At 37.0% G+C, this 13788-nt stretch overlaps 1 protein-coding gene across 2 annotated transcripts in view; it reads right to left on the minus strand.

The window, feature by feature from the left end:
* kif15 (kinesin family member 15) overlaps positions 1–13695 on the minus strand; it is a 72693-nt gene extending 58998 nt beyond the window's left edge. For both annotated transcript variants that reach the window (XM_043719564.2, XM_043719563.2), the window contains exons 1-6: positions 13562–13695; positions 6079–6115; positions 4368–4554; positions 2325–2401; positions 1024–1061; positions 410–510 (exon numbers count right to left, since the gene is read on the minus strand). In XM_043719564.2, the coding sequence (XP_043575499.1) occupies positions 410–510; positions 1024–1061; positions 2325–2401; positions 4368–4554; positions 6079–6115; positions 13562–13580 (459 nt within the window). In that variant the 5' untranslated portion in view covers positions 13581–13695. The remainder of the gene's footprint in view (positions 1–409; positions 511–1023; positions 1062–2324; positions 2402–4367; positions 4555–6078; positions 6116–13561) is intronic.
* Positions 13696–13788: the final 93 nt, after the last annotated feature.

Consider the following 13788-nt stretch of genomic DNA (forward strand, 5'->3'; position numbering starts at 1 on the left):
GGAAAATATACCTGACATTAAAAACAAACAAACAATCAATCAATCAATCAGTCAGTCAGTCAGTCTCTGGCTCAGAAGGTGCACATTCAAACATAAGACTTAAGATTTGCAGTCCACAGTAGCATTGAAAGAATGTATGCTCTCAGAGATACTATGTTTTAGATGAGGCATTATATTGAAATGCTCAGCTGTAACAGAGGAACTGGCAAAGAACAGAGTTGTGTCTTAGCCAACATCATCCCTCAAAAAATAACAAAAACAAATGCGCACATCATTATAAGTATGTTTATCTCTGAAAATTATGGTAATTCACTAAAGTGTTGAGAAGTATTTTAAATCTGACACTTCACACTATTTTAAAAACAATAAAAAGTAAATGTAAACAAGTGCTTAAAATTGTGAAAAATACCTTTTCCTTTTCCCGACTGATTAAATAAAAGAGGTATTCAAAACTGCGAGGAATTACACCTCTTAAATTATGAGTGAAGTTATCAGAATCATCAGATGGACCTGAAAACACAAACCACAATGTTTATTACTAGATATAAAATTTAACGTCTGTAAATATGGTTGAAGAAAACAAATTATATGCCAAGGGTTAATTTGTGCATGACAATAGACTGACCATAGAATCACACTGCACAATTACTTATACATTAATCAGGCTTTATTCTCAACTGCCTTAATTAGAAAATTAAGCCTTTCAAAATTATCCCCATCATTTAGCTATGGGTTTTAGTACAAGCAAGTCAATGCCCGACAAAAAATTGCATTTATACAGCTCTTTTTATACTCCTGATTATATTCTAGAAATAATATTTAAAGGATCACAAAATAACATGTCACCATATTGTAACATTACAAGTTAAAAAGCATACCTTAATGCTTTCTTATAAGGTTTTTGTGAATTATACCTAATAATAGGTTAAATTGGCAATATGGATTTTCGAATTAGATTGGTAAATCAGGTCTTCCATCACCTGACAGAATAAAATACAAAAATGTTCAAAATTGTCTACGCACCTAACATTGTGAATGTCTTTCCTGAACCAGTTTGTCCACTAAGAAAAAGAAATATAATTTTCATTAATCACTTTGCAATGTTGATGTGCACAATTCAATATTTTATGTTGGTGAGAATTTTTAAACAGTCTAAAAGTTTAGCCAGCTTTCCTTGTTTAATAGAACATACGAGATTAACAACTGTTTCAAATTCCACTGCTGATTCATTTTTAACAAACCACTTGAAAAATCACCCATTTCAGATTCAAAAAGCAACAAAGCATCAAAAAGAAACAGAGCTGGAGAATGTAAAAAAGATGCACCAGAAAAGGAGCAGATTGCTGACAGAGATGATTGAAGTCATAAAGTTAAATTTATAATTTAGGTTTTTAACTTAATACATAGTGGAATGGCAGCCAATGCAGTTTTGCAAGGGTGGGAGTAATGGACAAACAAATCTTGATGTATGACTGGAAATGAACAGTTCCATTTTGGACAAAAAAAAAGAATTCATGTAGTGAGGATTAAAAAACATTGAAATAAAACTGTTGGAATCATTGCACTTGGAGGTAAACAAAAGCATGAATTAGATTTCCAGAAATGGCAGTGGGGCAATGTTGTGGAGATAGAAAGAAGCTCTTGTTCTTGACAAGGACAAGGCTGTTGTGTTTGGAGTTCGCATGAGTGTTGAACATGCTGTAACACCACACCACAACTTCTTCCAGCTTAGGTTACAATACAAATCTCTGTTAGAACATACAAATAACGACTGATCTCAGGAATGCCACTTAAAGAAAACTTGATGCATTTACAAAACAGACTAATGATGCCATATTGCAATCATCCAGTAAAGTGGGTAGATATCTGTTCTAAAGGTAAACAATGATTGCATTAGAAACAGAACACTTACCCAAAGTTTCCAATATCAACATCGATATTCTTAGACTAGCTTCATGTCTGCATTCCTACAAATCTGTCCCAGTCTAGAATATTCTAAATTCCATCAGTAAACTATGGTCAATTAGATTACAAATGGAATAGTTGAGGACTGCTGATCCAAACACTGGTAACATAATTGGCAAAAAGATAACTCATCAAACACTTGCTACTGACACGGCAAAAAGGAATTCTGACTGGAATTACACTGAACAGCTAAAAGCAAAACCTTTAATGATTAGGACAATTAGACTGAATGAATCCCAGCAACAAACTTGATATTTTTTTTAACCACTTCATTATAATCTGAATATGGTGCAGAACAACAATTATAACTCATTAGTAAACCAATTACTTCATTGTAAAATAATTTACAAATTACTTACTAGGCAAAAATTGTACCATTGTATCCGTTCATGCAGGACTCAATAATGCCCCGAGCCACAGCTGAAAACACTGCTTCCTGCAGAATGATGGTAAGAAAATGCGTATTTAAGATTCAACATTTTCGGGACACATGAATCATTTTGTAACACTGCATCTTTTTATTTAAATAAGGTAATTGGAACAGCAGAGAGAGGTAATAAACGCTGATTTAGCTAGAGATGACCACACCCCATGAACAAAAAAAATTAGTATAGCTTTAAAACAATATTTATCCCTCAACACAAAAACCTGGTCATTATCAGAATTGTTGTTTGTGATACATGGCTGTGGACAAGCTAGCTGCTACATTTCTCATATTGCAACAGTAACACTAAGAAAATCACTTAATTGGTTGTAAAGACCTTTGAACATTCTTAGGTTGTGAAAAGGGCTGCAAAAATGCAGGCAACAGTTATTTTTTTAAACATAGCAGAATAGCTAACAACATTCCCACCTTTCAACTGTGAAGGCCTATCTTCAAAGTACCCAACTATTATCTCAGTAATAACAGGATTATGTTTTTTGAAGTTGTGGTTGACCTGGAACAGTACACAATCTGTCCTTTATGGTATGGATGCTTGTGGAGCAGAGAATCATCAGTCAATGTTTAAAATGACATGGGGAAAGGGGAGAAAGATATCTCAAAAATATATCAGTAAGAAACACCAGACGCAACCTCTCAGTCTGGCAGTGAAAGCTGTGAGATTGTGTTCATATAACGACAGAAATCAGTCAGTGGCAAAAAAATAGCCTCTTTTATTCAGCAATTACAGCAAAAGCTCGAGGGGGCAATAGAACCCCAAAATACAGTTCTTACAAGAGTCCCTTATACAGAGTTCTTAAATATATTAAAATTCCAATACTATGGCATACATTGTTTTATCTATACTACATAAAGGTTTGAAGGGCTTCAATCCTGAGAGACAGGAGATGGATTAAAACATAGTTGGCTGCTACTTCTGGTGGGATTAAGAGTGCTTGCATAATTAAGAGGTGTTAGTCCTTTTGTCTTTTAAGTTAGTAAATATTTGCAAAAATACTAGACATATATGCTCTCAATAAGTTAAAAATTGTACCTATACTTAATAAAAGAATAAAGGGTATTAAACTGATTATCACAGCTGGTTGTGAGATTTGTTTACTATTCGCCAGTATGAGTTTCATTCAGGCATGCAATTTCATGGAAGCCTGTTTTGTTACTTAGTTTCTGAAAGGAATAATATTGTACAGGTACTTACTAATTGGGGAATCTATTCAGGTCCAGAAGATGGTTGGTAAGGGCTGATCAATATTATAATATTTTGTGGAGATTTGATGGGGATGGTATTGTTCTGTATGCTACACTTAATCAGAGGTGAACACTGCTTGTAGCAAGGGCTAATAAGGTGTGAAAATGCAGTAATGGTTTTGAAAGGGTTGTTTTGATTAGAAAGGATTGTTTTGATTTGGATCGTAACATATGCTACAGAACTGCTGTTTTATGAATGAATGAAACTGTGTTGTAGTAATTAACAGGTTAGTAAAGGGTTATGAATGAACAAACAGGAACCTGGCATATTATTGAATATAGTGAGCTGGTGAGTGAGTTAATAAAGATAACCTGTAACACAATATTGCACAACACAATATCTCGCAAAGCAATGCAAGCTCGTTAAGTTGAAATTTTGCAGATAAATAAACATGGACCATTGTTAGAATTTCTGGGGTAATCTTTTGTTTAAAAAGTGCAATTAATGCATTGTAATGTTCAACAATACTTTTCAGAACACTTATCTGCTGCCTGAAATGAAAATGGGACATTTTCGTCCCATGCAAAGCATGTAATAAACAATCTAACTGGACCAGTCAGGAGAAGCAAGATGATACAGTTCAAGTGTGGCAAAGAACTTAAAATTAAGAACACTTTCATGTTTCCTCTCCACGCATCATTTGTCAATGTTATGACATTAAAATTGATATTTATTCACTATAGAACTCCAAGTTTCATGTTATCTCTACAGTACCTGGGTAGTGTCCACATCAGCCACATGATCGTATGTGAAGATCCTGGCATCAGGTTTTGAATTAAGACGAATAGTAGTTGATGAGGTAACTGCCAAACACAGTCCTTGATCTCCATCTGTAAACAATTCTGTGTTCTTTGCTGGTGGTCGCACTCTTACATAGACCTTGATAGAATCACCTTCAGCACTGCAGTGACAAAACTTCAAATTTCAAAGTATTCTCCAATTCAAATATTACCAACAATTTAATAGGTTTTTATAATATTGTCAGACTACATTTACTTTGGATTTCAACTTTTACTGATTTAACAAAGAAAATGGTTTTAAAGATGAAAGCCCCAGGACATTTCAAGTGTGCATTGATCAGAGTGAAAACAACTAAAAGAAGATTAATGATATTTAGAAAATGCATGACTTTTGAATTCAAGTTTCAGTCCAGTCAGTACCCCATTGCTCAGTATACGCATAGTGTTGATTCATTCCGACCAGGATAAACCAGATTCAATTGCCAATATGGCCTTATTAAATTAGAAATAAATCCAACAAAACTAGATTGCCCTCAGTCAAAGGCTGGGGGGTAAAACAGGTCTTAATAAAACGTTATCCTGAAATTAAAACATTTTTTGATTTTATTTCAGATTTGCCATTTTTGAGATTTGTAGCTCAGGTTGAGGTTCAGGTTTGTAAGTTTGCTCTTTGAGCTGGTAGGTTTGTTACCATGCTAGGTATCATCATCAGTGAGCTTCCATTGAAGCACTGGTGTTCTGTCCTACTTTCTATTTGTGTGTGTCTTGGTCTGTTACGGTGGGTGATATCATTTCCAGTTCCTTTTCTCAGAGGTTGGTAAATGGGGTCCAAATCAATGTGTTTATTGATGGAGTTCCAGTTTGAATGGCAGGCCTCATGGAATTCCCACGCATCTTTGTTTAGCCTGTCCTAGGATGGATGTGTTGTCCCAGTTGAAGTGATGCCCTTCTTTGTCTGTGTGTAAGGATACTAGTGATAGCTGATCATGTCTTTTGGTGGCTAGTTGGTGCTCGTGTATCCTGGTGGCTAGTTTCCTGCCCGTCTGTCTGGTGTAGTGTTTTGTTGCAGTCCTTGCAGGATGTTATGTATATGACATTTTTTTTGCTGGCTGTTGGTACAAGGTCCTTTAGGTTCATCAGTAGCTGTTTCAGTGTGTTGGTAGGTTTGTGGGTTACGATGATGGAGTAGTCTAGTCATCATGTCACAGATGCCCACATCTCAGGAATCCCTTGAGGTCTGACATTTAAACCAGAACAACAATCAATAAACACATCGATTTGGACCCCATCTCCAAACCTTTGAGAAAAATAACCAGAAATGATATCACCACCGTAACAGACTAAGACACATAAGTATAAAGCAGGACAGAACACCAGCACTCCAATGGAGGCTCACTGATGTTGCCTAGCATGGTGACAAAACATCTGAGAAACTTACCAGCTCAGCAAGCAAACTTACAATCTTTATTTCAGATTTCCAATATCCACTATTTTGCTTTTGTCTTGTGAGAACTGCATTTTTCTCTTCCAGCAGACAATGTATGAAAATCTCTCTTTGTTCAAATCCTAGACAATGCAACATTGACCACAGCCAACTTGTAATTTAAAAGATTAAGGATAACAAGTGTATGATATGCAGGAAACAATGCGACATTACATTGTTCCATTCAAAAATAATTGCTTACCTTGGTAACTGAGCAGTAGGCATATCCATAGCATCTCCTGAAGAAATACATAACAAGTCAATTGTAACAGTACAAAGGCTATTACAATCCAAATGGCGGCATTTTGTATCACACCATCAGGAGCTTAGTAACAACTTATATGGCACTGACTGAGGCACTTTTAAATAAGGGTTTCAGGTTTTAATTTTTTTCTCTGCTCCCACTTGGCAAAACTTCCAAATGTAAATACCTCTCAGACCTTGTGGGGTTTGGGATCTTAAAGTACTTTCCCTTCTTACCCAGTGATATTTCCCTTTAACTAAGTAGGAGGAAAACCTGGTGATGGGTTCAGTGAGCCATTTCTCATTCAATAAATATTTCCTCAAATTCCACAAGTGTAGCGATATAAATGCCCAATTAAGAAAAGCTCGTTAATCCATTCACAAGATATATTCTCTTTTGCCCGGGTGTCCTTGGAGAAGGAGCACGCGGTGTCCACCAACACCCTGGAGTTGTTCAGGGAGAGGTGGGCGCCGCAGGGAGTGGAGTGCATTATTTCTCCCTCCAACTCTATTTTGATTTAGTCTCTACCCTCCCCTTCATTGTTTTGATCACACAACACTGCCCTTTGATGTGAAGGGCAGTGTTTGTCACTGGCCACCCTGGGTGTTTTCCTATCTTCCTGGTGGTGGAATTTGAATAAAGATTCGTGCACTTTGTGTCTTTCAATGTGTCTCACACCTGCACACACACACACCATGGGTGCTGGGGAAAAAATAAGCACTACCGCACTTAAGTGGTAGTGTGGGGGTTAAATTATTTTTTAAAAATATTCTCTTTTATAGTGGCTGTAAATGATTTCAATAAACTTTCTATAATTCAGTTATGAAGTTCTTCAATGCAAAACCACAATTTCTGATGGAGAAAGTACAAATAAACCTGCTCCTAATTGTAACTTTTAAATCATTCACTCTGCTCAGAATCAGAGTATAGTCCAGTACAGAAAGAAATCATTGAACCCTTTCAATCTAGGCTCCTAAATAACCATTAGCAGGAGTAAGCAATATCCAACTGCTTCAGACAAGTCCTAATCAATCTGAAACAGTCTGTGGTCCCACAGTCACAACTACAAAGTATTTCTTCAATGAAACATCCTTTACTATTTCTTAGCTTTTTTAAAATCAATTCACCATCTGGTGAATCAGATGTACAAATATCATGGATCAAGTAAAATCTCAAAAAGTTTAGAATATGGATTAAGTGAAAACATCAAAAAGACAAATTCAATGGTAGTTAGATGAATTCCTTAAAAAACAGGAGCAAAGATTTAAGTGAATGGTGCCACTCTGGAGTAAGTAGATAGGTTTGTCTATTTAGCACAAATAATAACAGACGATGGTAGATGTAATGTGGAAGTTAGAAGGACAGAGATTAAGTAGAAGACATTTTGTGAAGATAAGTTTCTTTTTGTTCACACATTCAAGCCTGTAACAGGAAAATCCTAGAAGATGCTACATTCTATCCACTTCCCTGAACCCCTCAGAAACATGGACAATAAATAAGATCTTGCAGAAAACAAACATTTGAAATTTGAATGTTTAGACGTACACTCAAAGTTACTCATGCAGAAAACATGACAAAGGAAGGGGTGCCTGAAATCGCAAGAGCAAAAAGAACTCCAAAAAAGGATATCCAGAAAATAAAATATTAGTCTTTCTACCATTTGATCAGAGCTGGAAAACTCATGAAGTCAAAATGGAAGGCAACAGAAATAAAGTAAACCTGTGCATGGTTGGATGAAGAGAATGACAAATGAGCATGCAATAATACAATAGCAGATCTTCCAGCAGGTGTAGTAGCAAACAGCAGTAGTAGCAGCCACAAGTGTCCTGGCTCCTTGACCTGTTCCACTTCTTAACACAAAATTGGTTTGAAATCATTTTGTACTTTAATTTTCATTAATACTTCAGGAATAAGCTCTTCCCCAACACTGACATGTTACTTCTCACTCTAAATTTCAATTTCCTCCACTTTCAGTCCACACATTCTACTTCAATATGCAGTATTTTAAAAATCAAGTGTTTTGTTTTTGAAGTAGCATTATTTAACTGACATTTAATGTCTACAAGTGAAGAGACTCAATTTACAGAAAACAGAAATAATTGTCAGAGGTTAGAAATGGGAAAAAGTGAACAATGACCCTTTTACTTTGAGAAGGATGCATGCCTTTTAGGATCTTCTGCAGACTCTAAAACTGTAGTCGAAGATACCGATGTTTTGTCATGCAACTAACCTATACAAGAAAGCATTAAAAGTAGATTTAGACCAATTAAATAGATGAGTTGAGGAATGGAATTTGACTTTAATATGGGTACGAATGGAAAATAGTACATCAAAATTTGGAGAGTATTCCATTTAAATGCTGTAATAGGTTCCATTGCTCAAGTTTATGCCACCAATTTATTAAACTTGGAAAAAGAGAGAAGACAGTCACTTTCATGGATTGGAAACATAGCAACAAAAGTAGGCAATTAAGTCTCTCAAATCCTATTCCATGTTTAAATTAGATCATGGTTGAATTCATTTCTTCCATATTCTTCGACATTCTTACCAAAGAAAAGACTATCACTTCTTTATGGATCAGGCCAGACCCCCTCAAAACATTAAGAAAATGGCCCAGACCCTAACTTTGCTGGCTGTTTTAAGCAGGTATAATGCAGATATTTCAGGAGAGATGCAGTTGGTCAAACCACTTAGTTTTAAACAAAACAGAATTTATTTACAAGATTACCAAATGAAACAAAACAAAAGAGAACAGAATACCAAATAACTTAACTTATCCAAAAACCCAACAGACTATATTAATTGATGATGCTGTTCCCAATACTTGCAAGAATCCCCATAAACACCCCTTGGCACAAAACGTAAAATCAAACACAGGGTCTTACAGGAGAGATGTCAGAGAGAGGACCAGCATGAACCTGTTTCTTTGGGTCCTGCAGCTTCACAACACTACTGCTTGCTAATCAAAACAAACCAGAGAAAAGCTGACCTGGAAGAGCTGGCCACTCCCCTATCATTGTACAAGTATTTTTTTAAACAACTTGAAAGCCTTTTTTCCTGAGGCAATATCTGCTGGCTATAATCAAACTGGCCCCAAAACCCATCCAAGCCCAGACCTTTCAGAGTCTATGTATTTTGTGACTGCCTGAGAAAAAAAGCCAAGGACACCATAACCTTGTTAAAGGAGCAGCATCGTTACACTCATGAGAAATGATCCAATATTCACAATATTTTGCGGTGGCTAGTTATTGATTCCAAATGCATGAATAAAATGCTTTGCAATTTCAGACTTAAATGAACCAGATCAAATCTTAAGATTATATTAGGCCAGATTTTCCAAGTGACAGCCAATCAGGTTGCAGCTTGGTTCCTATCTTTTTTTATTTTTAAGACAAAGTTTTGTATTTCTAGCACACAAGATTCCAATCAAGACTCTTGCAGAAACCAAGAACATACAGTGAATTCAACTGATCTCATTATGTAGGATAGTTAGCAGATTGCAAATCACAATACTTTTTCACAGTGGCTGATGCTGTGTTTTGTGGTTAAAAGTCAAGCAGATCAGTGAGCCACTTTGTCAAATCCTGTGAAAGTGTATGTAAGGCAAGTGCAAAGTTAGAGTGCCAGGTAAATGATTGAGAAATATGAGTAGATTAGGATGGGTGGAGGAATCGGCTGGGTGAGAGAATTGGATCCAACAGGCAGAGGGAAAGAGGGACTTGGTCAGAGGCATGCAAGGGGCTGGGGAAGCACAATTTGTCAATGGTAAGTTGCAGGGTTAGTTCAATAGTTACTCAAGAATTAGACATGGTTTTTAATTGTCTAACATTTCCTAATTATTTTAACTATACCAGAATCCTCCCAAATTTTCCAATTAAATGGATATACTCAGGATTCCAGATTCACGTGATTTGCCCGTCAGAATCTTCAATTCCCAGGTAATTCCCTGAGACTGCTATGTAGGGAGGTACTGACATGCAACTTCCAACTGTGCTGCAGAAATGATTATTTGGTCGGCATAAAATCAGGGTTGTTGGCTTGTCAAAGTAATCTGTTAGCCACATATTTCCGACATTATTTTCTCAACATACAACAAGTCTACAGATTTAATTTCTTACAGATCTAGCTCTTAAACAAGTTAATACAGCACAGAACACAAAGATGCAATTAGATGCTATCTTCAAAAGTGTGAGGGATGCTCAAGTGCTCTCCTCAACATAAGTAGTGGTGTGGTGGCACCTTGCATCGTCTGATTCATCATGGTGTGATGCTCCATGACACGGCGACACTGACCTTCACATTCAAGATGTGAAAAACTCAAGAATGCAAATTTTAACAATCACATCGGCCATTCCAGTGAACAGGAGCCAGCATATATCGACTATCAGAATGGACTGAATTGTGGGATACATGCAGTCTAAGAAATAGTGGCTCATTGAGCCAGAGTTCCCTGGATTCAAACTTTGTCAACCAAATCTGCACAATGCAGACAGTTTGCGAGTTTTTTTTAAACAATTCATTCTTTCACAAGGGCAAAAATGCCTAGGACAGTATTTATTGCCCAATTGCCCTGAAGATGGCAGTACACCTTCTTGAACTGCTTCAGTCAATGTACTGTAAACATACCCACGACATTGTTAGGGAGGGAGATCTAGGATATTAAACCAACAAGACTGAAGGGATAGTGATATAATACCAAGTCAGGGCAGTGCTGGACTTAGAGGACTTGTAAGGGGTGATGTTCCCACATATCCACTGTTTTGACCCTCTTGGCTAGCAGACGCCACAGGTTTGGAAGGTGCCACTGAAGAGGACATGATGCATTGCTGCACTACAAGAACAAATTAAAGGATAACCTGAAGTGCGATGTGGCCACAAGTCCCAGACCCTGGAACATACTACATGGGAGGTTGAGAGATAACTTTATGGAAGTTGATAAAATAAACAGGGGTATAGATAGAGTAGTTATCTTTGCCGTAGGATGGGGGATTTCAAGACTTGGGGGCATATTTTTAATGTGAGAGGACAGAGACTTTAAAAAAATGACACAGGGGCATGTTTTCACGTGTAGAATGAACGTCCTGAGGAAGTTCATTGGATGTGGTACAATTATTTTTAAAAGACACTTAGATAAGTGCATGAATAGGAAAGGTTTGGAGGGATATGGGCCAAGAGAAGGCAGATGGGAGTGGTTTAGTGTGGGATTATGTTCTGCATGGACCGGTTGGACTGAAGAGTTTGTTTCCATGCAGTATGACTCTACGAAGCAGCCCATTGAGATCTGCTGCAGAGCAATTTCATTTCTCCACTTGGCATTTCAGTAGACCAACAAGTGGATAAATTAGGCATCCATAATACGTTTCCTGTCATATGAAAGTAATAGCAATACTAAAACACCATGTACACCTGTCCCTGAAGGTTTGTGTTTACCAAGCAAGTCACATCACAGCTGTCTACCATGTGTTCAGACACAGAAATGGAGGTGGTTCTCGTGGTGCACTTCTACCTGAGCCAGGAGATCAAGGTTTAAGTCCCGTCAGTTCTGGAGGTGTGTAATAACATTTCTGAACAGGTTAATTAAAAATATCTGGCACATAAATTACCATTAAAATAATGGACAGTGTTAATATCTCTCTCTTATCGATACACAATTACTGAAGCAAGATAGGGGCAAATAAAAGGTTATATATGTAAATTAATTATTACTGACTGAAATACTCTGCATTTAGTCCCCTTGCTAATTGTGTTATCAATGAAATACATTGGCCAGCGTGAAGTAGCTGTATTTGCAACAATACAGACAGACTAAACTCACCAGTTAGTATTAACTTCTCCACTTCATTTTCTAAGTACTTTTTAATCAATTTGATGTGTTAATTGCTGGCAGTCAACTTCCCTAATAATGCAAGTGAATTAATACAATTGCAGAATGTTATTCCTTCAGAGTCCAATTATCAGAGAGTTTAAAAATTTAAAGTATTTGCAAAGTTACTTTTCTGTTGTTCATTTTATTCGTGCACAAATTCAACTTTTCTTTCTCACTCTATTTCCCTTCCTGTACCTTAATTTGATATTGATTTCAAACTCAGCTGCTTTCTCAGTCCTTGTACTGTTTATTCACGATCATTCAATCTGATTTTGTTTTATTCATTCACAGGACGTCGATGTCACTGGCTGGATCACTATTTTAGTTCCCACACCTAATTGCCCAGAGGCACCCGACCGTAAACAACATTGCTGTGTGACTGAAATCATACGTAGGTCAGATAACGATAACAGATTTCCATCCTTCAAGGACATAAGTGAATCAGATGGGTTTTTACAACATCAATGATGGTTACATGGTGGCCATTAGGCCAGCTCAATTCCAGAATTTATTAAATTCAAATTGCACCATCTGACCATGAGAGATTCAAATCCTTGTCACCTGGACATTGACCTGGAGGTTCTGTTTTATTCATTCAGTGACACTACTACTACGCAGCCCCCTGCCTTGACACAAGAACTGTTTGTGCTGTTCATGCATATTCTAGATCCTGCTTCTATCGCTATCATTGTTATCTTGAGCTTTCAGCCCAACTAATGAAAGTAAATATGAAGAAGTGTAAGTAACAACAGATACCATTTATATGGTTAACCGTAGCAAATGATAAGTCACACAAAACTAGGTTATAGTCTAACAGGTTAATTTAAAGTACAAGCTTTCAGAGCTGCCTGATGAAGAAACAGTGCTCTGAAAGTTTTTATTTCCAAATAAGCCTGTTGGAATACAACCTGGTGCTGTGACTTTTAACTTTGTCCACCCCAGTCCAACACTGGCACCTCCACATTATAGTAAGTGATGCCAATGCCAGTCAAACACCTTGCTGAACATTCATTTGGGGGAAGTCCTAGAAAGACAAACACTGACTATTGAAATGTAAGTTAACAGAAGGTTATGATCGTTTAGTCTTAATTTTCCAACGCAGGAAAATATTCAAAATTAAACAAACCTTGTTCCCACTTTTTAATAGAGGTAGCAACATTATTTCCATTAACAGTAGAATCACGAGAAGTGTTAAGAATAACAACAAGCGGTGGAAATTAATCACAGAACAATCAAAAAACTGACATTGCTGATAGGACTTAATTTAGATCTTATTTCTTAGTCGCACTACGTTTTGCAGCGGGTTGATAACGTTTTATCAGATAACGTTCCTGTTTCAGGGTGGAGGGGGTTTAATAGGATAAAGGCACTTTATAAATGCAAGATCTTTGCGAATGCAGATTATTTTCACCCTGGGGCGTAGAGTGAATTTCGTCAGTTTTGTTTGTGCGTTGTCTATTCATTCACTATCTTTCTGGGCAGAAGTTTATATGTTAGTCCTGTCCTGGCAACAATTGCCGAGGAAGAGGAAACTACACACAAAGCGGGGGGAAAAAACGCAGGTCACATACTAACCTTTCCCAGTTGGAGGCATTTCCCTGCCTCTTTATATATGTATAGGAATACAACCAAAGTCCTTTTCTGATTAAAGTAATAACTTTTCACTTTATCACTGTAAACATTGCTTTAAAATGGCGGCCGCCAGTTTAGTTTAAATTTAGGCGCCAGCGAGAGCTCACGTGGTACTGTGTGGGTGTGGTGATGGCAACGAACGCGTGATCACGTGATCTGGGCCCCGGACG

This window comes from Chiloscyllium plagiosum, unplaced genomic scaffold (assembly GCF_037043375.1).
Source record: "Chiloscyllium plagiosum isolate Xiang-an unplaced genomic scaffold, Cpla_swu_hap1 HiC_scaffold_34, whole genome shotgun sequence".
Taxonomy (NCBI): Eukaryota; Metazoa; Chordata; class Chondrichthyes; order Orectolobiformes; family Hemiscylliidae; genus Chiloscyllium; species Chiloscyllium plagiosum.